The 27,322-nt window shown below is 40.8% G+C and overlaps 1 protein-coding gene across 2 annotated transcripts in view; it reads right to left on the reverse strand.

Moving 5' to 3' along the window:
- Positions 1 to 27,322, reverse strand: part of LOC105067298 (guanine nucleotide-binding protein G(q) subunit alpha) — a 261,951-nt gene that overhangs the window by 154,178 nt on the left and 80,451 nt on the right. For both annotated transcript variants that reach the window (XM_074361734.1, XM_045515156.2), the window contains exon 2: positions 11,900 to 12,084. In XM_074361734.1, coding sequence (XP_074217835.1) covers positions 11,900 to 12,084 — 185 coding nt within the window. The remainder of the gene's footprint in view (positions 1 to 11,899; positions 12,085 to 27,322) is intronic.

Consider the following 27,322-nt stretch of genomic DNA (forward strand, 5'->3'; position numbering starts at 1 on the left):
GAACATAAAATCACCCTGCCCAACATCATATTCAGTTAGGGTGACCCAAGGCTGCCATCAGACTCCATGGCACTTTTTACATAAATTACAGAAAGGAATCTCATCTGAACATAATGTTTGACAAAATGATAGGGTCACTGTACAACAAAAAAGGCAACTCTTCCTTGGGGGCCACCCTTCTCCCCCATGGCTGGGCACACACCGCACAACATCTACACAGAACATCAGAAAAATATCTGGTATTGACCTTTTAATGCCAGTATCAAATTCTGTAAAGGAAGGAAGGGTCTTCACACTCACATCGCACTTGGCCCTGCTAACGCCAAAATCCTTAAAACTCTGACAAGCCTTGCTGACACTAAATTTTCCATTACAATACGGAATACAGGACCAAGGTCAATTGAAGGGTAACTAAATCCAGAAGTATTTTAACATCCAACTTTAGTGAGGGTCTGGCTGCAGTGTCATATAACCAAATAGCTACACACTCCTATCCCTTTGCCACAGGCACAAGCTGAAAGTAAAGACCAGGCCAATGCCTTCAAGAATGTACAAAGGGGCGGGGTCCAGCTCCATGGCATAGTACCCGCTTAGCATGTGCGAGGTCCTGGGTTCAATCCCCAGTACCAGTACCTACACTTAAAAAAAAAGAAAAAAAAAAAAGAATGCATGAAGAAAATGACCTGAATAGCCAAACTCCTACCATAGAGTCACGGACTTTAAGGACTGTTCACCATCTCCCAGATGCCAAAGTCTACTACAGTAGGACAGCTTTCTTTTTAGCTCAAAACCGTTATACTCTTTTTACACAGAGGATATGCGTAGCAAATAATCTACCAAGCAATCTATACCTTTACCCATCTCAGCAGTGATACCAAGCTTCTTGCTATTTGCCAGTAACGCCAGTCCTTTCTAAGTCATTTTTCATTTCAAACAAATAACAAAAGATGGTAAGAAAATTGCATAGTCATCTTACAAAGTAGTGGTGGCAACAGCTGAAAGGTATCTTCTTAGCAAACTCACTTCAAGAAATACAAAAATCAGGGAAATAAATGTGTTCAAACTATAGGTTCACAACGAATCAGCCAAGACTAGCGACCCTAGCTTTAAGTGGGGCAGTTTTTTATCTTGAAAGAGAAGTGTCATATAATATATAACATGACACAAAAATGTCATTATTTTTTAAAGTACATTTCCGTGCAGATATTCATGTTTGGATACATGCATATATACTCACGAAAATCAGAATATATTAACAATATGCTGTTTAAAAACACAATTAAATAGCAAGTGTAAGTGATTTAGGGTAAACAATATAGTGGAGAACAAAGAACAAGAAACAAGAATGTTTTAGGCTTTGATATCCATGACCAAGCTAAGCAAAACTGCCACTTTGCTAAATTGCAGGCAAGGCCCACCTAAACGTCTACCACAGCAAAGTAAGGCAGAACTGAAATTGTTTGTTCAGCGTTGCGAGGAGGAGAAGGGAACATGCTAGCATTTCTCATACTCTCACTAGATCACTTCAGATCCATTAGGCATTCACTTCCCTTGGTTCCAACAAATAGACTCTGCCTCTCTAATTGAAAATAGATGCATTGTCTTAAAATTAAAGGGAAAATCATGCATTACTTGGTTTAAAAGAGCAAGGAAAGTATTTATGTGATGCTTTGCCAGGAGCTAACTAAGAACAGCCAAACGACCAGATTCACAACTTCCTACTAAAATGTGTTAAACTAGGCCACATGTGTCTTATACGGTGGCTTTCAGGCCCTGGACATCCAAGGTCTGAGCTGCTGAAGGACTGAGAGGGAGATCGCTTAAGCAGAGTTCTCGTGTGTGCTTGGACAAATCAGTAATGCTCCTTACAGTACTTGCTGTTAGCTTTTTAAAAACCTTTCAAATTGCTTTATGTTGATTTTCATAAAAGAAGTATTCAGTAAATATTTGTTGAGCAACAAAATGAAAGAATATCATCTCCATTTAACAACAAACAACATTTTCAATGACGATGATTTAATTCTCCCCACACATTGTGAAGCAGGCATTATAATCACCACTATCTTACATATAAGGAAACTGGAATTCAGAGAGATTAACTTGCACAATATCAGACAGCGATTCTGTTGTACAGCCAGGCTTCAAATCAAATGTCCGACTCCCACAAGTGTGTTCTTACACAGCATATACCACACTGTACATAAAAGCCCATCATATGGTACACAAATTTTCATTTGTTTATTCATTCAGCAAACAACAAACAGGGTAAAACCGTGTGCCACATATTGTGCTAGGTTTAAATGATTAAAGCCCTATTTCTGCCCATAACTATGAATTTTCTTCCTTTCGCCCAATTTTAAAACATCGTGGATTAGCTGGAGACAGACACATGAGATGAGTGACTTCCAGACGAGATGGACTGCAAAGCAGACCTGGCACTGATAAGCTTTAAACACGTACAGTACGTACGTATTATCAGTTTAATCCCCATGTATACAGTGTCCAAAGGTCATTCCTAGCACACGAGACAACAATCATACATGAGTGTGTGCACATGTAAGTGTGTAGCTGCGTATGTCTACAGCTTCGCCTGCCTGTGCTTAATACCCCCGCTTCACCAAAACGAGTTGCTTCTCAACACCTTCATTAAGACACAATGAATACAAGGCATTGAGAGGTACTAACTATTATGTACAAAATAAGCACGAGGATATATTGTACAACCCTGGGAATATAGCCAATACTTTATAATAACTATAAGTAGAGTATAATCTTTAAAAAAAGACAAAGATGAATAAAAATTTTACATAATGGGATTAAAATACTGTAGTTAACAAAAGTGCAAAACCAGCTCGCATCACCTCCTCACCTACCTGCGGCTCTCACACTGAGCCACACTAGATGGCCTATGTCCACAACCAGCTGGAGACTTCAAAACAAAACAAGACCCAGGGAAGCCTGTTCAATCCTTCTACTATGCTATGGATAGTGAAGATATGAAATCAGAAGGGGTTCTGGTGCCAAATCAGCCAAATTTAGGTGGTTCAGAGCAATGCTGGCCCCAAAAAAGGTAAGTGGAAGGGAAATGAGGAGAACCCGAAGGCACTCACAGTCTAGCTCCTACTCTGGTTAAAGGAAATGTGAACGTAAGAAAGAACATGACCCCAGTAAATAATGACAAAGCCTCACAGCAGCTCCATGACCCTTTGTAAATGAAGCAATTAATGAGAAAAATGCCACGTTACTAATCTAGGAAAAACAGCAGGCACCGTACCAAGCCATGCAGCCAACACAAGCTGAACAAGAAAACCACCTAAGGCTCCAAGGAAGGGAAGACGTTTGCGTTGCAGAGAATAGTGATATTTGAATTCACCCCAGGAAATCTACCCATTAGTTTAAAAAAATGTTCTTCCTTAAAGGTAGTTTTAACTACAAACAAATAAATTCAGCTCTTGTACAGTCTTGAAGAAGAAAATCAAAGCTGAATGACTTATATTAGCCCAAAATTAAAATTCATTTCAAAGCTCAGAGGTTGAAAGAATACAGCAAAGACACAAAAATACACAAAATAGACTAATCAATCAGAACAGACACACACACACACACACACACACACACACACACACACACACACACACACTCACTTGATTTGTGACAAATATGACAGACATTGCATTGCACTGGGTAAAGGATGGTCTTTCCAAGAAATGAGTTAACTATATACCCATAAGAAAAAAATAAAACCCGACAGCCCCACCTCACACCATACTCTACAAGTCATCTGAAATAGATTTTAGATCTCAATGTAAAAAGCAAAAACAACAGAAGAACGTAGAAGAAAAACCTGCAGAGTATCTGCACAATCTTGAAGTAGGCAATGATTACTTTAAAAGGATACAAAAGCACAAATCAGAAGGGTGAAAAAATGATAAACTGAACTTTGTTACAATTAAGAACTTCTTTTCACTTAAAGAACTATGAAAAGCAAGCCACAAAGCAGAGATGATATTTGTAATGCATTTACTCAACAGAGATTCATATCCTTAATATATGAAGAACTCTTAGAAAACGATAAGAAATCAGACAATCCAGTGGGAAATAAGGTAAGAAGTATTTTTAAATAGATAACCAAATTGCTAACAAATATATGAAAAGGTGCTCAACATGCCTACCTATCAAAGAAATACAACAATGTGACACCATATCTGGCCCCCAGAAAAGCTAAAATAAAAAGACTAATAAAACCAAGTGTTGTAAAAGATAGAAGCAGCTAGAACACTCAGACTGCTGGTGGAAGTGAAACTGGTACAACCACGCTGGAAAACTCTTTGGTACCATCTATGTACTGAAACTAGCCAGATGTATACCTTCCAACTCAGCGATTCCAAATTCTAGGTACGTACCCCAAAGAAATGCATGCTTATGTTCACCAAAAGACAAGTACAGGAATGTTTATATTGCCACTATATGTAATAGCCAGAAACACCCAAACTTCTATTAACGATAGGATATATAACAAACCATAGCATATTCATAAAATGGAATATTGTACAATGTGCTGTCCAATACAGTAGCCATTAGACAGGTGTAAATATAAATGTCAATTTAAAAGATCAAGTGAAGTAAAAATTCAGTTCCTCAGTCACACTGGCCACATTTCACAGGCTCATCTGAGCAAAGTAAACAAGACACAAAGGAGTATATACTGTATGCCTCCATTCACACAGAGTTCTAAAATTAACAAAACTAATCCATGTTATTAGAAGGCAGGATGTATGAAAATGAATATATGTATGTATATATATGACTGATATACACTAGAAATTGATACAACATTGTAAACTGACTATACTTCAATTAAAAAAAATTGATAAATACAAAAGGAGAGGGAAAGAAGGCAGGAGGGCGGTCCCCCTTTGGAGGCTGGGAGTATTTTGAAGGAAGCATGAGAAGACTTCTGAATTTCTGTTCATATTATTCTAGATCAACAGATCTGTATACAAATGTGTTCACAATGGAAAAATACATGGACAATACTAATGATGTGTGCACTTTTCTGCATATAAAAAGTTACCAAAAAAAGAAATCAGCCTTATATTGTTGAAGTCTTTCCTTGCTTCAGCATTCTCCTCTGATGAACATGAACCCAAGCTAACTCATCCCGGATAAATGATATGGCATGCCTTGGGATTATGGATTAATTTTAGCTAAGAAAAAGGGATTATAAAATCTCATATTCATCTTCTATTTTTATATGGCTGCCATTGGTATAAAATGAATAAAGCATTACAGTGGAACAAGGATAAAGTGAGGAGAAAATATGGCTAGGGCATATTTGCAAGATATTAAAAGAGAAAAGAAAGTATACAAAGGGATTTTGAAAGCTGATATTGAAAGCAACCAGATAATCAGTGGTGATCAACTCCCAACAAGAGTCCCAGAGGGAAGGGAAAAAGTGGTGGATTTGTAGAAATAGGAGTAAAAAGTTTCCCTATGAAAAAGCACAGGCTGGCTCTGGTGGCCAGTAGCCAAGAATCCAATTAAAATAACTATCACTACCAATAGCCACAAAACCTGCATCTGATTTGGAACTCTGAACACTGTTAAAAAAAAAAATCCAAAACTTAACACAGATATAAATATTGTAATCACTTGTGGGATTTAGATGCAGAGAAAGAAAAATCTCTGTGCTAGAGACCATTGTCAAAATCAATCTGTTTTGAATTGTCTTTTTTTTTTTTTTTAATTCTCCTAAGTGCTCTGGAATGGACAACGTTCAAAAAGGGCAGGAGGCTTTAAATCATAATAAACTAACTTTAACAATAGCTTCATCTCTTTGTTAGAGTTTTGAAATCAGAGAACCAGCATGAGGGAAAATAGTGCTGGAAAGCATCTGAGAGGTTGTCTAGTCCATCCCTGGTCTTATTTCAGCAAAATTGCCTTAAAGAATTTCACATGTTAAAAATACATTCTATTTTTGAACACATCCAGATAAGGAGATTTCTCTACATCCCTTAGTATCCCATTTCAATGACTGTCACTCTGAGGAAAGTTTTCCTTAGATACCTCCTAAATCGGGTCATGTTGTTTATTTTGTTTGTTTTATTCTTAATAAAGATGGAAGATTACTAGTATTCGGCCTCTCCATGGTGACAGTTCATCTTAGAGTAACTTCTAAACTTCTTTTAAATCATTTGCAAGACATTTTCACATACATTTTTACCTGTTCAGCTCTTGAAACAATCCTATTACTATTTGTCCCATTCAACAGATGAGGACACTTAGAGAGTAAAGAAATTGAGGCATAGGGAGGAAATGTGACAATCCCAAGGTTATTCAGCTATTCAGAGCTTGGGCTCAAACTCAGCCACTGACTTCATTTATAACTGTTATTATGTCACTAATCCCTCGACTTCCCCCCACCCCACTATCCTGAACCAACCCAGAAAAAGAAACTGTTTTGGGATAGGCTTAGCATATGCTGAGAAAAAGTGGAGGGCTTCCGTCTATGGAGAATCCACGTGTCGTTTTATCTTCTAGATTGATAGTATGATTTTGCAGTGGATAATTGTGATTTGTGCCAGTTATCTACCATTCCTCTTCCTCTAGTAACTGTACCCGGATTTCCCTCAGGGATTGTCAATCAAATTGCCCAGCCTTGTCCCAAGAGCTAGCACAGAAGCCAGGCTAGACCAATCAGGCCAGTTTTCCCAGGAATTAGAATCCTGCATCGGGTGACAGAAGACTGAAAGCGGTCAGAGTTCATCCTGCTCGCAGAATGAATTCCACAGACCTGTCCTGGTTTCCAAGAGTCAGTCCTTGGCTTCTCCTCCATTCTCCCAGTGGCCTCAAATTCCTGTAAGTTCTTTTTCTATGTAAGTTAGCTACTAGTGTTGGCTTCTGTTACTTGCAAGCAGAGAACCTTGACTGAAACAACTCTTCAGAGACACACAAAAATATACTGATTAAGGTCTATCTTTATTATATACTTATTACACAGGTGACAAATATTAAAATGAAATCAGTCTCTCAGAAAATTCACTCAGGGGTTGGAGGGGAGGGTATAGCTCAGTGGTAGAGTGCATGCCTAGCACGCACGAGGTCCTGGGTTCAATTCCCAGTACTTCCACTAAAAAAATAAATAAACCAAATTACCTCTCCCTATCAAAAAAATTTTAAGTTAAAAAAAAATTCCCTCATGTTGAAAAAAGTAGTATAGTCATTTCCTGCTGAATTTTCAAAAGCAGAAATAAGCTGGCAAGTTCTCCAGAATCTTGGCTACAGTTTTTCTTTTGAAAAATTGGCTTCTGGGAGCTTAGATTTCTCAGGAAGTACAGAAAATTCAGAAAGCCGTAAATGTGTTTAACAAGGTACTTGCTCTGTGACCAGTCCTTTCTTAGAAGGGTTCTGGGTGGACAAGAGGAAATACAGCAACGTGTCCTCTCAACCTCTCCACCCCCCCAGAGAAAGTGCAACGCAGGTGCCAGACCTGGAAATCCCTGGCTAGTTGGTCAAAGGAAGCTGTGACCTACGTGCTAAAAGGGCCCCAGTCAGCATGACTTTCCAGTCCAACAGTAGAACCAGAACAGAAGGTGACAACGTCTACCCAACATTAGCATGCGGCTGAGTTCTACTCAGGAACCATCTTGAGTTCACCACATGAAGAAGCCCTCACCAGATTCTTTCTCCTCCCATGACTGCCATACTGTGAAACTGCCAGCAGAACACCCCAATTCCACAGCTCCCAGACACCATAGGCCAACAGCAAAGGGCTGCCAGGACGCACTATCTGGAGTGATCCACTCAGCGAACAAAAGCTCCTACGATGCTCCCGGCATGTTGTGGAGAAGATAACAAATTATAAAACAAGAAGCCATGGTAACACATTTTATTGAGCTGATTGCAATGCAAAAACAAAGAATAATCAGAAGAATACGCGGTATAAGATAGGAAAGCATAAAATAACAGTGATGAAAATTCTCCCTTTTGCAAAGTAAGACATGGCGGAGTAATCTCATTCTCATCGCTGAACGCCTCGCACCTAGTGGAGCCTTAACTGGATCTTTTGATTTGACTAAGGGACAAATATTTATCTCTTTTAACTTTAGCTACCAGCAGTCGTGTTTAGGGAAAAGGCAAAGTAATATTTAGAAATAAACAAACCCAAGCTCACAGTATTCAGAGGAAGTTCTCAAACACGTTCTCTGAGTCCAAGCAGCTCACCTATAAATATTGCTTGTTTGGCCAAGAAAGTCCAAGAATAGGATAGTGGATACACACCCAGGGAAGAATAAATCTGTTTTTCGGTACAAATTTGCAATTTATTACAAGCTCCCCTGAACTGAAGAGCCTTGGAATACTGAGTAAGGGCCATGAAGAGACATGCAATGCCATGTCACTATCTGGGGCACAGGCTGTGGCCTGGACCCTCCTGACCACTGTGCCAGTCCCCCAGCCAGCTGGTGGGACTCTCAATTCGATGCAGTAACACTTACACAGGAGCAAGAGAAATTCTAATATTCTGGCATGGCTGTCCCCCAGGCCAATTTCATAGTGAACGAACTGGGAACAATTTCTCAGTTAATAAGAGGCCATATCGTCTGTGAGATACATTTTGCTTTATATGAACTCAAAAGCAAGAACAAAAGCTGGAGAATATTTGAAAATGTTTGTTTTTATTTATGCTACTACCACAGATAACAGTCAATGTGGCAGTAGGTGCAAAGCAGCTTTTAAATAAACTAAATGGTTATTTATTTTGTATCTTTAGGGTCAAAAAAATCACACAAATCACAACACACTGCTTCCTAGTAATTGCTAATAAAATGCACACCAAGTCCTTGAAACTACTGATAAAATATAACCAGAAACTTCTGCAGAATATTCGAACCGAAACATAAAACATTATTATTAAATAGGTATCATAAATACAAGAAAATAAAACACAAACTTCTTAGCCTGGATTCAAAACCTTTCAGAAGGATATTCCTAACCATTTAGGGAGGTTCTTATTCTCCAGGCCTCCTTCATAAGAATTCTGTTCAAGTTAAACTGGACAATTTACACACTGCACCTACATTTCCTTCTGAACATTTCCTGTAGCCGTTCTACCTCCCCAAAGGGGCCCCTCCTTCAGCTATGCCCTCCCGTCTTTCTGGACTGCAAATTTCTGCCTAGCCCTGGTTAACCTTCTTTGCATCCCTCACAGCCCACTGTATTTATTCCCTTATGCATATGGAATGATTGCAAAAGCTAGCTGTTGACTTGAATAAGCACTTCAAAAATCTGGGGGCAGGAGAGGAGGCTTTCAGTTGTGTGAGCTTACAAATAATTTACCTACTCATAAAAACAAGTATTCTTTGAACACCTACCATGTACAAGTTATGACATCAGGGATGATGAAGAAGACCAAGATGGAATTGACACAGATTTCCTTTCAAAGAGCCTAGAAGCTGTCAGGGAAACAAGACCAGTACCCAGATCATCACCATCACTACCAGCTAGGCAATCATAAACACTCCACGACGGGTTCTGCTAAAGCGGTGGGATCACTCACACCACGGGGGCAGCAGAGAAGAACCCCAGGAGGCAGCGGCAGCTGGGCGGAACAGGCAGGAGACGGAAGACATGATTTCTTCAATGAGCGTTAACAAAGGCAAGGAGTGGGCAGAGCTCGGGAAGCTGGTGGAGGAAGCAAGGGGTGGCGGGTGATGCTTTAAAATTTGCATATGTTGTTGAGAAAATGGAGCAAATGTGAACTTATTTATATTATGAATTAAAGGGGATTGAACATATTGAGGAATTCAGAGGTCAGCACACTCTATCGTCACTATTTTAGGCAGTATGTTAAGTAATCAAGAGACGTGGGAAGATTTCACAGGATAATTATGATCTCTGAGAAAAATCCATATTATTATAACATTTTACGATGATTTTTTTAACTGAATGGTATTCAACACAGTCAAGTCTACTTAACTAGAATTGATACAAAGAACTCAAATAACACACATTAAGTATTCTTCAACATGTTCTATGAATAAGGCATAAATTCCAAATCATCTTCTACATCTATACGGCTATACAATAAATGATCTTATGAAAATTTAACATCAAGGCAAGATCCTGAAGGATTGTTCTGGAGCATGAAGAAAGATGACTTTTTGGTATAATAAAAGAGATAGTATTGTAGTGTAATGTGTAAACTGGCAATATGTATGCGTATATAAAATATACACACAGACATACACACCAGTTACATCATACAGATGGTAACAGCCAGAATTCATCAGATCGTCGTATTATCCACCAACTGTAAGTAGGAAAGTCACTGGTACTTAAAAAACACATAATCCTTCAACAGAACTGTCTAACAACTGCAACAAAACAAGCATGCCACCTATTTCAGAAACTCCTTACACTTAGATTTCTTAGGGGGAAAAACCCTGATCCTTTACAATCCAGACTGCTTGGAAATCCAGGCAGCCTCATCTGATTCAGGTACCACATACCCAGATCTTTTCACTTTTGAAAGCAGAAGCAGGGAGGACTATTTCTGGAGGGTCTCTGTTATTTCTGGAGACTTTCCTGTTGCCATCGGAAAACTAAGTGTGAGGGTATCAGATAAGAAACAGCCAGTCAATTTCAAGGAACCACCCCCCCCAAAAAGAAATGCCCGATTTTAACATGATCCATATATTTAGAACCTTCTAAACGGGAACAAAAGTGGAGGTACAGAAAACTGCTTTATTTTACCTATGATTCATTTTTGTGAGTTACATCTCAGTTTATGAGTCACACTGGGCATGCCAACTTCTTGCCATTACCCATTGATCCTGGTATATGAAAAATATCCTCAGGGCAGCTTATCAAGAGTACAGAGAGAATGAAAGTTCTGACTGAGGGCCCTAAAATAATTGTGGGTGCAAATGTAGTGTGTTGTCAGCAATTGTGAGGTTTCACCAGCTTACTCTAAGGTCAGCACCTACAAGTTATAAGGCACAAAGATTGTATCTATCAGTGGACATACTGATTGATTATTGGGAAGGGAAGAAAGCAGACCAGGAAGACATTTCTACAAATTCCAAATACATTCCGCTTCCCTCAGAAACTCATATAACTCAAACCTGGAGACACCCCGAAATGCACCAACCTTGCTGGGCATCACACAGCTAGAATATTCAGACGGAGAGCAATTACAGCACATGTTTTTTGTCTGAATGAAAAACCTGGTTTTGTATTTCAACCAAGATGTAATGCTAAATATGGGGAAATTTTGCTTGTTTTCTAAAAAGCTAAAAAAATTAGATTTTTTTTTCTCCTAACCATTTCTCAAGTGATTTTGTAAGTTCCCATTACTTTAACACAATTGCAGGGAAACGTGTTTGAAAGGTTACTGGAAGTGACAGATGGGCCTATTTTGAACTAAAATCAAGCCTGTGGTACTACTGAAAGGAAGTCACGAAATACAAAATTAAGCTGGACAGAATGATCTTCAGCTCTTTTTGTTCTGTTTTCAAGGAAGCACGAAGAGTGGGAGGTGGAAGCAAGGCGACTCCTTCTCATCTGAATTCCCTCACTTCGGTCAATTTGTCTTGAACTGACACACTGTCTTAATGTAATGTGCACCCCTAACGTTGTAAACTAACACGTACCTATTGCTAAATATCCAAATAGGTCTTTCACTGATAGCACTAAGAACACAACTCCAGTTTTTTACAGATGTGACTTTGAAGACTTAAGGGGGAAAAAAAATTATAAGCCACTTATTGAGCCACTCCAAGTCCCACTTAGGATGAGATGAAAAAGTCCACTTAAAAAAGCCACTACGCATCCCAGACATTGGAGAGGCCGCTGGCACTGGGACGGCTCTGCCAGCTGTTCCCAGGAGGGGCCATCCTACCTTATTGTGCTCGTACTTGTAGGGGATCTTGAGCGTGTCCATGGCTCTGATCATAGCCTGCATGGCCGTGAAGATGTTCTGATACACCAGCTTGGTGAAGCCCCTTTTGTCTTCATCAGAGTAGCCCGACCCGTGGATGATTCTCATCTGCTTGATAAACGTACTCTTGCCACTCTCGCCTGTCCCTGGAAGAGAAACCACAGCAGCTCATCAGACCATGAGACCTTCTCACTGTCTCCCAGACAACTGAACTGGGAACGGGGCCTGCATGTCACACCCTCAAGGGCCTGACAGGAGCATCACAAGAGAGCCCCGCCACAGGAGGGGAACACCACCATGCTAAACACTCAGCTAAATGACAGCAGTGAGGGTCCACTTCAGAGGCAGATAAGCTTTAAGAAAACAAAACAAACAAAAACAAAAAAACCTGTCACCTCTTTGGAAGCCACTCAGCATGGAATTTTGATAGTGATTTCTAACCATGTATCTTACAAGAAACACGATGAAAACAGCATCTTTTGAACAGAATAAACACTTGATAAAGCTCTCTTCTCTGGGGAATATCTGAAAGGCTTCCTAAGGCTGGGATGTTTAGCCAGGATTTGGATCTGGAAATGACAATGCACCTTCATCAACACTGCTCAGAGAGCAGTAAGACCGAAAAAATGCCTGAAGATTTCTAGACATTTTCTTATTTTAAAATAGGGTGGTCCCTACTCTGTGCTGCGTTCTGTGGCACAGTTTTAGGGGCCCTGGGTCAAAGTAATTTCCAAAAGGTGATCTAGAGGAAAAAAATTAAAATAAAAATAAATTTAAAAAATAAAATGGGGCATATGAAGAGCACAGTATCCAGGTAAGAAAAAACTGGGATTTTTCTGGACAGCAAGTATCAACTGTATGCATTTCCAGGGGGTTTGGTCGGCTGTGTTATTCCCAGGAATCACTTAATTCAGAAAAGATAGAGCGAAAGAGTGAGTCTCCCATCTCCTGCCCATTCTTAACCACAACATGACAGAGAAATTTACTATTTCTGGATTTTTTTTCTTCTGTGCTTTAATTTTACCCTCCTTCAATATTCCTTTTTGGTTACCACAAGCCTGCAGAGAATCCGTAACAAAGCTACAAATGCCCGTGGGAAGAAGGAAAGATGGAGAGATGAGGTCATTTCACTGAATGACAACAGATTTCTTCTCCAGTGAATCTACAACTATGAATCTAAAAACTTCATTTTTCTAAGTGTAAGTCAAGGTTTGGGAGGTATGGAATTTCACTTCTCAATACCACCCACTTTCAGACTTCCTTGAAATTCCAAAAATTTCCAAATTTCTTCACCTTAACAATATGGGGGAAAAAATGAAAAGTTTTTGTTTATTAAATACGGAGGAATATAATAATAGTAATAATAGTACACAGGATGATTACAGCATCTTTGCTGTCGCTTCCTATCACCAAGGCATTGAAAAAAAAAAAAAAAAAGCCAGAAAAGGAGAACTAAAAACTAAGAATACAACATCTGCCCTAATTTTGTTTGGTTTTTCTGGTGGTTGGATTTCATTACTATCTTTATAAACAATCATGAAAAATTCAAATAAGTATTACAGTTTTCATAGAAGAACTCTTAAATGACTACAGATGTCTTGGTAAACACAGAAACCTCACATAGTCACAATGAAAGATGACTTCTAGCCTTGCAGTCCTGCGGTCGCCGGTTCCTTTATCCATTTCATATGACTTTTAATAAAGTGATCTGGAATTTCTTGAAATATAAAGTTAACACTTCCTTTATCATTTTCATATGACTTTTAATAAAGTGATCCAGAACTCCTTGAAGTATAAAGTTAATACTGCTGGGTGAATGCTATCAACCCATTTTAACAAGATTAATCCAAGACTTGAAAATGAACATTTTATAATCCCATCCATGAACACTGGAGAAAAATAAGAAATATCTAAAAAGTAGCATCCCTAATAGAAATAAAGCTACAGAATGTTTCTCTTTATCATTTGACAATTTTTAGAAAGAAACCAGTATCTTTACCTTCCTGAAGCAATTCAAAGTGTATAAGAAAAAGATCCAGACTGCTTCTTTGTTTATTATCTTTATCCCAGAGCCAAACACTTGTTCTGAGGGCCCAACTACAGACATAATCATCAAATCAGAGTGTCTGCCAGTTTTTTCCACATCAAAAACAGGAAGAAATCTTAGTATGTGAGGTTAATGGTATGAGAAGAAAAGGCAAGAGAATCTGGCGAGAGATCTTCTCCTCGCTATCTGAGAATTCTTTATATACTCACCCCTCAAAAATAAAATCAAGAAAGTAAGAGACCCAAACCACACTAGTCAGTGTTTCCCTTAAGCTGTGCTGGGCAAGAGTCAACACCAGGCACCTCTCTGGATTCGCACTAAGCCCTGGACATCACACTAACGAAGACTCCAGAGGCGGAGGATGGGACCCATGCATGTGCATGGAGTGCAGAGCAATTCAGAGGGAGCAAAACAGAATCCAGCAATCAACTCCAAAGTAAGGTATCTTCCTGTGGCCCCAGACACACCCCGGGACCCTCTCTCTCCATGTTCCCGTCTTGCTTGGTGCCCCAGGAGGCTGAGTGGTACAGATGTCACGTCCACACCTTTCTGTCCTCGGTCTTCTGCTTGGGCTGAGTCCATAGAAGACACCAGGAGGAGACCGGAGACCAAGAGAATGAGGAAGGGGCATCATCTACTCCCCCAGCTCGCTCCCTGCAAGAGCACCACAGATGTGCTGTGTCCCCTTCAAAAGGCCACAGCCCCTGCTGGGCAGCCGTCTCCATACAGCTGCCCACTCCAGGTTCCTGCAGCTGCTCCCTCTCCCTGCCGGCCCCAGCCACAGCCACGGCACTCACCAGCCCTCACTGGTTACTTCCACCTGGTCAATGCCTTTGTAGATGGTCCCTGAACAAAACTCTCCTCAGACACCCAGCTGGAGTGTGCCACTTGTTTCCCACTGAGACCCTGCCAGCTACAAATACCCACAGGAAAACAGGGACAGCTTAGTAAATGATGGACCAGGAAGGCAAGGGAACGGAGGTACCTCTCTCTTCTTCTGCCCTTTCTCTCTAAATCAAGTGTGTAAGGTGTTCTCTTGTTTATAAAGTGCTTCTTGTTTTCTAGTCACTAACTCGCCGTTTTTAAAACTGAAGTATAGTCTGTTTATAATGTTGTGTCAATTTCTGGTGTATAGAATAATGTTTCAGTCATATGTATGCATACATATATTCGTTTTCATAATCCTTTTCATTATAGGTTCCTACAAGATATTGAATATAGTTCCCTGTGCTATACAGAAGAATTTCTATTTAATGAACTAATTTATTTATTTAAACAGAGGTACTGGGGACTGAACCCAGAACCTTGTGCAAGGTAAGTATGCACACTGCCACTGAGCTCTTACCCATCCTCATAAAGAAACTGGCTTACTTGTTGTTGTTGTTTTGTTTTGAGGAGAGGCTAGGTTTATGTGTATTTTTTTAATGGAGGTACTGGGGATTGAACCCAGGACTCATGCATACTAGCCACACACCGTACCACTGAGCTATACCCTCCCCGACTAACTCTCTTGTAACACTCTTCTGAAAGCTAATCATGATGATAAAGCCCTAACCAGAATCCAGGGCTGCTCTCTCCCAAAAGTACTAATGAATCTAGAACTTGTGCCCCAGACCAGGCACCCATGAGCCACCCTGTGCCCCGCCCCGCCAGCACAGTATTTTTATATCTTTAGGACTGATCTCCAATACTGGCAGGAAACAGTGGTCTCTACAACCTGAATAACCTCTCTCTTGTAAAGGAAACCAAAAGAAATTTGTGTTCAACCCTTTATACTTTGCTGCTTTGAAACACACTTTTATTTTATCTTCTCACAACTCTACAAGGTAGATGTCTTTTTCCCCATGTCATGGAAAAGGGGCCTTGGAGAGGTGAGGCGTCAGAGCTGAGACAGCATGGCTGGTAACCAGCAGCACGAGGGCTCGAGCCCAGCTTGGGTTGGGCACTACTTTCACGGTCACAGCTGCCCAAAGCCAGGGTAATTAACTTCTACTGCCCACAGTCCAAAAATGTCTCAACCTGGCTTTGACCACATTCAACTTTCATCCATTTAACCTAATCCTGAATTTCCAAACACTACTTCAATTAGTAGGGACCCATTCTGAAGCTGGGCGCCACCTTCCAAGACTGCCCTCCCTTCCCAGCTAAATTTCACTCATGAATTTAATGCTCACACTTTGATGCCACTGTATAAATGCAGCAAATTTAAAGGGAAGGCACTGTATAAATGCAGCAAATTTTCTCTCACGTAAGAGAAAACCTGGGTAATGCAAATGCTACAGGTACAATGATAACAGTAGTCAATTTAAGTGTTATTCTGCACTACAGACTGAAACATCAACCAAGCTTAAAAAAAAAAAAAAAGCTCTTTCCTTTGTTTCTTGGCAAGAGTTCTATCACGGAGACAAACGAACTACCCCTAACAATATGTAAGCCAAATTTCATGTCCTTCTCCTATTTTTATAAACTTGTACAATATCTCAGGGTTTGAAATGGGCATTTGAACAATCTACTCAGGATTAGAAGGGGAAAAAAGTGTTATAATTAAAAAAAACCCCAACTGTTCCAAATTATATAAAATGATGTCCTTTCCTAAGGCCACATGGAAAGCATAATGAGAGACTTCACAGTTCTTGATCTCTGAATGAAAGAAAGCAGACTTTTCTACTAGCAGGTTGCTCTGTCGAATCCAGTGATGGCTAATCTCTTGTCACAGCAGAGTATAAATAACTCTTGACCTACCTAGAGAAATACAAGTCTACATTTTCCAAAGCCCCTGATAAAATAAAATCTGGCCAGGAGCCCCTACACTGAATGCTGGAGGTGGGGGTATCGGGGGAGGCTTTCTTCTTTGCTAATTTGAATCTATCTCCAATCAAATTATTTAATAACAAACATATCAACACACACAAGGATGTGAGTCCCACACAACTCCTGCTTTTCTTCTTCATTCATTTCTATAAATATGGCTGAAAAGACTTTCCCAGAAAAATTACTTATACCTTTGGTCAAGTACTACGTATGCCCTTTCTTACCCCATCAAAACACCCAGAAGTGAGACAATTTAAGAATCATGCTATTTAAAAAGGCCACTTCATCCAGCACACGTAATTGGTTTGGAGAATACTTTTTTCCTCCCCTATCCCCTGGCTCAGGAAAAGGCATGGAGTGCAACCCCCAGTTCTCTCCACATGTCCTTCCATCAGAACAAACATCAAATGGGAATTTAACATCCCACTGTGAGTGCATCACTTTGTAAGCTGTCAGACAACAGCATACTGGACATACACACTCTCACACGCATGCAACCCAGTGCTTTAGGCTGTGCCAAGACCTTTTCAACACAGGAGGACTTCCCCACACAGCTTCTGCCACAAATCATATTTACGCTAAGCACCTACACCTTTACGCTGATGACTCTGCCCATTTGTAAGGTGTAATCTGTAAACAGTTCTGTCTGGTTAATCTTTAAAAGAAGGACAGTTTTTCTTATCCCACACCCTATCTGACAGTTTTAAATCCAATAATACGCTACCTTCTTAACGGCAATGAATTGTCATTCATTGCTGAAAGCAATCATGGACTCAATGGTTCCTTCTCTCACACTTAAGTTGGCTTCCTGGGCTACACTTTCATCCAAAGAGCCGTGAAGCACAACCCACATACACGCACAACTGCTCAGTGTCCTAAAAATGTCAGTTACAACCGTCACTGCTCTGAAGAACGTGATCTGCCCCATTTCGATACCAGGCCCCTGGAAAACCATCACTGAACACTCCCTTATCACGAACTTCAAGGCTCCTCATGCTTCATTCTCTTTATTCTGAAAGTCAGCAAATACACCTTTCTCAGGGCCTCTTATGGCTCAGGGAGACCCACACTACTGCCACTTTTTTTAGGCTCCCAGGAAAGAGAAGAAATGCCAAAACAGAGTTATAAAAACTGTGGTATTTAAAGTTGTACAATGAATATATTCGTTTTATCCTTCCAGGGCCTTTCTTTCATGACTGTATTTGGAGATATTGTCAAACCATCAGAAGTCTACATCTGAAGCCTTTAATTAACGTGAAAGCTCACGCCAAATGCCCCTGCCCTGCCCTCTTGATTGGCCAGCACCCAGATAAAGAGCAGAACAAACCCAAGTCTCATGGAGCTCAATTATAATGCGAGTATCTGTACTTAAGGTCCACTGGTTTAGGCCAAGACTCTAAAATACGGAATCTCAGCCCCACCAGAGCTGAACTTGGGCTATTTCCACATAAACTTGGGTAAAGCAGAACAAGAAATTTCAAGGAGGAATTTTCTGTCCACAAGTATATCATCAACCCACACCTGCAAAGATTAAATAGCACTGAGACAAAAGCGATTTAATAACACTGAGTCAAATTGCAGTCCATGTGTTGTCCACAACCCAGTTATATACTTTAAAGTACACATACACTGCCTCCTGCCCATTTTCCTCCACTTAAATTGGAAGCCTGCATTTTTGAAACTGAGTAGCTCTAATACCAAAGTCACCATAACTTCCTCTCTTGGGCTGTCCTGTGAGGGCAAAGGTTGGGAGTACTTAACCCCTTATTCCCAGCAAGGTCAACGAAGGTACTGAGTAGTTTGTAAAATGTAGCATGGAAATTAAATGAATTTAATACCACCAACTGTAAGTGGAAACTTGAATAGACCAGTAAATTAGCAGTAACCAGGACTATTAATAATAACTCACCCAGCTAGTTTGTTTCTGAAGGAAGGACAGGCAAAATGCACTGAAGATGCAATTTATTGAAAATGCTGGGGAGAGGGAGGTCATTCGGTCCGGGGCTTCTCAAAGTAGTAAAACCCTCCTGGGAAAGGTTACTCGTAGGTACAGAAGACTTTTCTTAGAACGTACATTTTATAATAGTGTGTCCATGGTAAACATCCATGTATTTAAAACAAACATGAGGTGACTGCACAATCTTCTAAATATACCAAAAATCATTAAAATGGTTAATTTCATGGTATATGAATTGACAGTTCAATTTTTCAAAAATTTAAACTAAGTATCAGTATATTTCGGAGACGAACAGGAAGCTTACATGAGTTTTTATACTAAAACCTTTTCAAGGTTGCTCTGAGCCCACCTGCCCCACCTCCCCACCACCCCTAATCCTTCGCTCCCCTAGGAGAGCTTCTTTGCACTCTTCTGCCTCTGGCAAGCCCTGAACTCACTCATTTTACAAAGGAGAGAAGGAAAGTGACTTGCTCAAGGATCTGCTGGTTGAGAACGACTGTGGAGGAAGGTGGACTACCATCTACAAGGTCTCCCATCTGCTCAGGGCTCCTGATCTCATGTCCTCATAAACTTTCCTTTTATAGAACACTTCTCCACTTTAAAAAGTTATAAATATGTACTATATAAAATTCAGAAAAACAGAAGTTTTCAAAATTGCTATAATTAGAACATTTTGGTCTATTTCTTTTCAGACTCCTTTTCTAGGCAAATGTACTTTTTCTGTTCTTGTTCTAAACTAAAAATGGAATAATACTGTGTATTGTTATTTTTCACTTAACATAACGTGATAATCATCCCAAGATACTAATTATTCTTCAGAAACAGTTAACGCTTGTCTGAAAGGCCATCATACGAATGTGTGATAATCTAACAATCCCCCTGTCATAACACAGTTTGAGTACTTCTAACATTTCCCTTTTATAAATGATGTCGTGATAAAGACCACTAAAGGAAAACACAGACGTGCAATTAGGTGTAAGAGCTGTAAAAGCTCTGGCCATCATCCTATAGCTGTACCAGTCGACACACCCATCAGACCCTTCTTTACCCGACTTTCGTTTTTGGTTTTTTTTTTTTTTTTTTTTTTGCAACACTACTGTGATATAGTGCTTTATAGTAAGAAATACATATTGGGTCTTCATCCCAGTTTTGGGCACAGAGCTCCTAAAACCCTTGGAATTTCCTAGGCCATGAGAGCATCAGAGGTATCTTTTGTTACGTGAATGAGGTGACTTTTGGAAAGTGCCCACGGTAGGGGGCTGGTTGCCACGGGCACCAACCAGGAGTAGAGGAGTGGAACTTTCAGTCTCACCCCTTGACCTGTGAGGAAGGGAGGGCACTGGATATTAAGTGCAGTCACCAATGGCCAATGGTTTAATCACTCACAGCTATAAGATGAAGCCTCCATAAAACCCAAGAGGACAGTGTTCGCACAGCTTCCAGGTTGGTGAACACGTGGAGATTTGGGGAGAGAGGCTCGCTCTGGAGAGGGCTGGAAGCCCCGCATCCCTTCCCACTCAGCCTTGCCCTATGCATTTTTTCTGTCTAACTGTTCCAGAGTTATATCCTTTTCTAACGAACCTGTAATCTAGTAAGTAAAATGTTTCCCTGAGTTCTGTGAGCTGCTCAAGCAAATTAATCCAACCCAAGAAGGGAGTCGTGAAAACACCTGATTCATGGCCCTACGGTCAGAAGCACAGGGGACAACCTGCAATTGGCATCTGAAGTGAAGAGCCGGTTTGCAGGACTGAGCCTCCAGCCTGCGGGACCTGACCCTATCTCCAGAGGAACAGATCCTGATCTCTGCCACTTCAGAAATCGACTGCTATCCCTGGGATCTATGCCGCATATGCTGTCTATCCTGGTTCCTCTTTGCAGCTCTGGGACTTTGGGGAAGTGGCCTGGCCTCTTAAAGCCTGTTTTCTCATCTGCAAACACCACCACCTACTGCTCTGCTGAGTGTTCAATGAGTTAATCCAAGTAAAGCACAGTGTCTGATACACAGTAAGGACTTCATAAATACTGGCTATAATTTACAGTCCAAAATCAAGCGGGGAAAATGAGAGAGTAATCCGCGGGAGAGGCAAAAATTAAGTAATCAAGACAGCAGTTTAATGCAGTATTTTTAAAAATCAAAATTAATGCCACCCAAATCCACGGTGAACAAAATATCACAACTGTAAATAAAGACACTTTATGCATCACAACACACAGCGCTTTGCTGTGCCACATCGGTATCTTGAGAAGCTGCCTTGAATTCTGTCTCCAAGGCGAGTACCTCACTCACCTTATCCGAGTCTCAGCCCTGATTCTAACTCTTCATTCTCCAAAATAACCGAGATAATCATCTGCAGCATCTCAATATTTAAAGCAATAGTGTTTGGAGATGTTTAGCTTGAATTCTTTATTCATAATTTTATTGGGTGTATGCTTGAGAGCATCAGGATACAAGACACACGATTCTTGCTTTCACAAAGGGAACATGCAAGTAGGAGTGGCAGATGACATACAGAAGAAAAATGAGTAAGAAAACTCCAACGGAGATGGGGGCTATGCACTGAAGAATTAAAGAAAAATCAAATACGGAGTGACTTAAGAGCTACTTTAATTTGGGAGACCGGGGACAGCCTTTCTAAGAAGGTGCATTTATGGTGATATCTGAATATTCAAGGTCTAGCCCCCCCAAAAATTAGAACAGCAAAAAGAAAAGAAATGAAATGCATTCCAGGCAGTAAACCAGCCGACACAGAGGTCATGGTGGGAACGGGCTGGGCTGCTATGCTGGAGGCACAAAAGGGCCAGCGTGGCCGAGATGAAGCCAGTGCTGGGGAGAGAGGTAGGAGAGGATGTGCGAGCATCAACCACCAGGGCGGGGCTAAGTCACACAGGGGGCTGTAGCTCAGGGGACAAGCGTGGATTTTATTTATTCTAAGTCCACTAGACCACTCTGAATTTAACCAAGAATTTTAAACAAGGGAGCGATATGATTTGACTTATCCTAAGTAAAGGATGAATTGTAAGAACAAGCGAGTAGGGTATTTCAGTAATCCAACCAAGAGATACTGGTAGTTTGGGCCAGGATGGCAGCAGCAGACGTGACGGAGAAAAGTGGGACGAGTCAGGATCCAGTCTGGAGTTGGATGAAAAGAGAAGGGGGAGGAGAGGAAGCAGGGATGACGCCTAGATCTCTGGCCTGAGTAACTGGAGGGATGGACATCCTAGATTCTTAGAGAAGCTCGACGAGGGAAAGATCTGGGAAGAGAGAGGCACGTTCAGTTTGAAATGTTTATTCACTCCAACAAGAACCGCTTTTTGTACACTGACAAGGGCCACCGCAGTGATATGGAGGACACACGTGAGACAGAAGATTCGGTCTGTGTCCTACATTCTCTGGGCCTTCAACAAAGGCAAGGACACAGCCATGACCGAGGTCTTTATGCTCATGGATGAGTCAGAGCAGACTGCAGAACTGGGGCTATTATTTCATTTGCTATGAGATAAGCCTCCTTATGTAAAAAATATGAAAATTTTTAGCATCTAAATTACACAAGCACATACATACATCTGTTTGTTTAAACTGGTAAGGTGGCCACACCACCACATACACACTTCTTTAGAGGAAACAGGGAAATGTTCAATGAACGTTACTTGGGAAGCATGAAGATACCATAAAAATACCAAGTCATCATAATAACAACACTTTAAGAAGTAGGACCCTTCAGAATAAATATCCATCTTTAACACTGATTATTTCAGATTAAAAACCGTGAATGCGTAAGTGGTCCAGATTTCAGGTCACACATACCATAAACTGCACACATTAAAAATGCACTGGTTGGAAAAGGACGAGATGCACTTTGGAAAGGACTCTGAAGGCCTCATCAAACCAGTAAATACTTCCTCAGGGAAGAACGACTCATGTGGGCTCCTTCAAGGAAAGCCACAAATTAAACCTGTAGTCGAGGCAAAGGCCCAGGACGAATCTGAAATGCCAGTTTTCATTTCATTTCATATTTGTCAGGACATGATCTACAGGCAGATGTGTGGAAAGAGCCAAAGCTGGAGGCCCTCTAAGGCTGGCCCCACCAGCAACAGCCTCCCTCCCTGCTCACTTGGCCTCTGAGTGCTGAGGACGAGGGAACCAGCCTGGAAGACCTCAAGCACTCTCTCCAGCTTTGGGATTTTATGATTATTTTCCTTCTTTGTACGTAGCACAGCATTAAAAATTGTTCATTGTATTTCCTGCAAGGCAGAGAAAAAACCTAACCTGTTATTTTTACTACGTATTCAAATACTAATTCAAATGAGTTAACTAAAAAACTATAGTAGTCTCCTTTCAAGGTTAATGTGTCAAAAAAATTTTTTTTCTTTTACTCATGTGATTCTTCACTTTGAGCCTCTAAAAATAATTATCTTTTGAGGTAAGGGAATTAAGGTGCTGGAGGGAGTGAGCAAGCACTGCTCCCATTAAGAGAAGCAATGATCTGGGCTGTCTCACGGATACACGGGTACCCAGGTTGCGTGCTTTTTGAGTTAGTATCACTTCAGTCTTTCAACTAATGTCACTAGGAATACCAGCAAGGACTTCTACCTGCTCCAAGTCTGCCCAGTAAGCATAAAACTAGGAAAGGATCTTGAAGAGAGGCTGTATTGTGGAAAACAAGAGTCAGTGAATCTGCTCGCTCCTGGGGAGAGCAGGCATCCTAGTCTACTGCTTGTGTAGCACCTGAGAGTTAATGAAAATGAAAACTAAACTTAAAGCAGTGTTTCCTTTTCTTAAAGAAAGAGAATGAACACAATTTAAAAGCACACATATAAGCAAGCAAATCTGTGCTCTGTTCACATTTTTAAAGTTCTCTCTTGGGGGAACATGTTGGTGTTGATGAAAAAGCACAGCACCTGCTAGGGGCGTCAGGATCAGCACGAGCACCACCCAGCCAAAGACTCCCGAAACTAATCATTTCCAAGTGGCTAATTTGGAAGGACTCAAAATCCACACCATGGAGAGATGCATTAGGTAATCATTTGGGTTCTCAGTTCCCCTAGAAGCATAAAACAAAAATAACTTTTTTGAGATTCAGCTTTAAAAAAAAAACACAAGCTAGCACATTTACCAATGAGAGGGAGGAAATGGCCCTTTTGTTTTCAATGCTCAGGGAACTCTGAAGGCAGGGACATGAAATGCCCTGATCTTTTAGGTCTGAATTACTCCAGAGCAATCCAACGATACATCTTGGACATTCACATGTGATATCCAAAGAGAGAGGGGCAACATCTGGCACCACCAACTGATGTCAAGATAATTTCCCCAGCCCATTAAAGAGCTGCCCTATGATTTGTTTCATTAATTTAAAACCTGTCCTCAAATTTATTTTGCCTGATGGCCACATGTTTTTCCAGTGTTCAAGCCCGTGACAGTAACAGACATGCAACAGGATGGTAATGGAACAGGGCTCTCCCTTCTGCTTTTTTCCCCTCTAGATTTTCAGATACAGCAATGGTCAACCTGAGTCTCATACAAGAAATGCCATTCTCCTTACTCTTAAGTAAGCTGCATGTGGAAATATGCCTTTTCCTGAAAAGAGAATATGACACACTCTTTGCTCAGAGGGCCCACATCTAGAAATGTTTAAACCAGTGGGCAGGAAAAGAGAAAGGGCAGACTTACAAGCAGATCTGCTCCTTGAGGAAGTGAGAGTAGAGAAACGCACACTGGTGCATTTTATCAGTGTTAGTAAGGCCTGCACGTATGATGACTTCCTACCATCTGACTGATAAAAGAGGAAGTGAAACTAATTACCCTCTTAATTCAAACTGAATCTCTCCTCTTGCTACACAATCCATGGAATTGTTCCAAGAAACAAGAATTAGAGTTAAAGGGAAGGAGACTCGTAATCCAAGATAACATACGGCTCTTGGTTTTAGGCCTCATGACCCAACAAATGTTGTCCAAATTGTATCAGCACACACTCACATGTGATTTCTTATAAACTGACCTGATAATACATTAATATGACATTTGGGGCTCTGTAGTAACAGTCGTTTGAGTAAAAATGAAACCACCAGGAATCATTATATGTGCAGCCTTTTCCTTTACTCTGAAATATTTCATCACAGAAAAAAACCCAGAAAAGTTATTAAGACATCTAACAGACAGGGCTTGCTTACTCGAACCAATAAAGAAGTTGGCAGAAATGCAATCAATTGAATACAAAATATTAAAACAAAGTTTTAAAAAAGGAAATACTGAATCACTAGGCCTTGCTAAGTGGAGTGATAGTTCCAGAGACTTGTAAAACCACACACATAAAAACATACATGTGTACACACCACACAGACACACACACACACACAGAGCTGGGGAAGGGTTTCAAAATCCAAGTGCTTTAGCCAAATGCTGACACTACCGTCACTGCTTATCTTGTCTACCCACAGCTTTCTCAAGTATACTCACCAGTGATTATTTTAAGTCTACTAATATGTTGCATATTAAATGAAATGACTATTACAATGGTCTAGACATTCCACACACAAAAGTTAAGAATATAGGTGGGGAAATGTCCCCCAATCACACATTCTTAATCAGCACTGCTAAGGTGATCAAGTCACTGCTCACTGTTTATATTGTATTGTAACAGGTGCCACTGGAACCTTATAAAGTATGGGTGATACATTCTTAACAACAACTTTATTGAGACATAACTCATCTACCCTGCAACCCACCCAGTTACAGTGTGCAAGTCAACAGTCCTTAGCACATTCAGCAGCGGCATATCCACTCCAAAACATCTTCATCCTGGGTAATGAAACTTTAGTGAGCTGCCAGGTATCTAACTGGCCAAAACTTCAGACTACTTACTAGAAAAGCTCGCTGCTAAATGCACTCCCTCTCCTTTTAAAATGTATGTTTATATTTGGGCTTTGTTGTAGTTTCTTTGTTCTTTTCCCACTTAATACAAGCTAAAGAGTCTGGATTTAACAGCCTATGAGGAATCACTGAAAATATCTGAGTAGCTGTGACCTCCATCACAGGACTCCTTTAATCCATGAAGAAGACAGGGGGACGGGGTGATGGGTAGTTCAGATTTAACAGGGGAGAAACCAGACAAAGAAATGGGATGAAAGAAAGCTACCACAAAGGTCCAGGCAGGAGGTCTGAGCCTGAATTTGTGTGGCGAAAATGGACAAGAAGGAAGGATTTGAACAACAGTGACAAGGCAGGACAGACTGCTATGGCTCTGGTGTGTGGCAGAGAGGGAGAAAAAGGAGCCACAGAGGACAAGGTGGCTCATATAGGGAGACAGGGGAAATGGGGGTGGGGACGGACCTTTAGCACAAGTTTGGGGTCCAAAAGGAAAAACTCACTTCAGGGTGAAGCTGATGGACCACCTACAGATGTGTTATGTTGGCAAGTGCATATCCAGGGTGTGGTAGTGAAGTCTAGTTCCAGAAAGCCTGCTGCTGGGCCCGCGGAAGGGAAATGATGCTTCGTGTGCAGAGCTGAATGTTCAGGACAGGGATAAAAGCATCTCCTATACCGGCTGACTGCTGAAAGCTTCTGCTGGTGTGGAAAGAGCAGCGGAAACCAGGAAGATGGGACTGGGATGGTCTCTGTCCAAGCACATGGCTACAGGAAGAAGTAAAGGCAGCGCCGAGGAGGGCTGGGTGTGAGGTCCTGCCCAGGCTCCAGCGGGAGCGCAGGGCCAGAAATCAAATCGAGCCTATCAGGCCGTACATGGCCACACCCTTCTCACTGTTACTCCGGTATCAGGTACATCCCCCGATGCACCACAAGGATGAGGGGTGAGGAAGGTTCTAGAACTGCTGAATAAGTAGCACACATTTAAGGCCGTTTATGGCAAGGGCCACTGCATGCCACCTCAGAAGTCCCACCGGCCAGAAGTAAATTTCCAAACCCTACTGATGCATGTTCAGTCTGATTAGAAACTTGTGATCCTGCATCACAGAGAACTGCACATGTTTCTTCAAGCCTCCCCAGGAGTATTTCAGTCACCTTATTAATTAAAAGGTCATTTCCTTTTACTGAAGTGAACTAAAAACTGAAAGAGTACATTTGAGGTGGCAAATTACCGTTCATTGTAAGGTCTTATCAATTTTACCACCTTGGGACAGTATAAAGCATAAGTCATTCCAAAATATTACAGCCCCTTTTCCTCTCTCAACTCACCCCCAGAAATCAATCCTCTAAACTGCGGAGGGAAAGCAAAAAAGGAAACATCTTAAGTCCAAACCACACATCATCAGCCGTCACAATCAGCCAGGGTGGGGTGGGGAACGGTGACTGTGGGACTTTCAATTTCAACCTAATTTTAAAGTGAAAAATTATTCCGTCCAACTCAAATTAGTAAATCTTAAGAATCAAATATATAATGCCATAAAGGAGATATTTTATAATCATAATACGCTGGGTATTTTGAAACATGGCCATTGAATTCTTTTGCATATTAAGAATACAAGACCATGGGACAAAACTAACTACATTTTTTTTTTTTACCAAATCAAAGGAATTATTCTGATTGAATTACCCGAATTTTATGTACTCACTGAT

The sequence above is a fragment of the Camelus bactrianus genome, chromosome 4 (genome assembly GCF_048773025.1).
Source record: "Camelus bactrianus isolate YW-2024 breed Bactrian camel chromosome 4, ASM4877302v1, whole genome shotgun sequence".
NCBI classification, from domain to species: Eukaryota; Metazoa; Chordata; class Mammalia; order Artiodactyla; family Camelidae; genus Camelus; species Camelus bactrianus.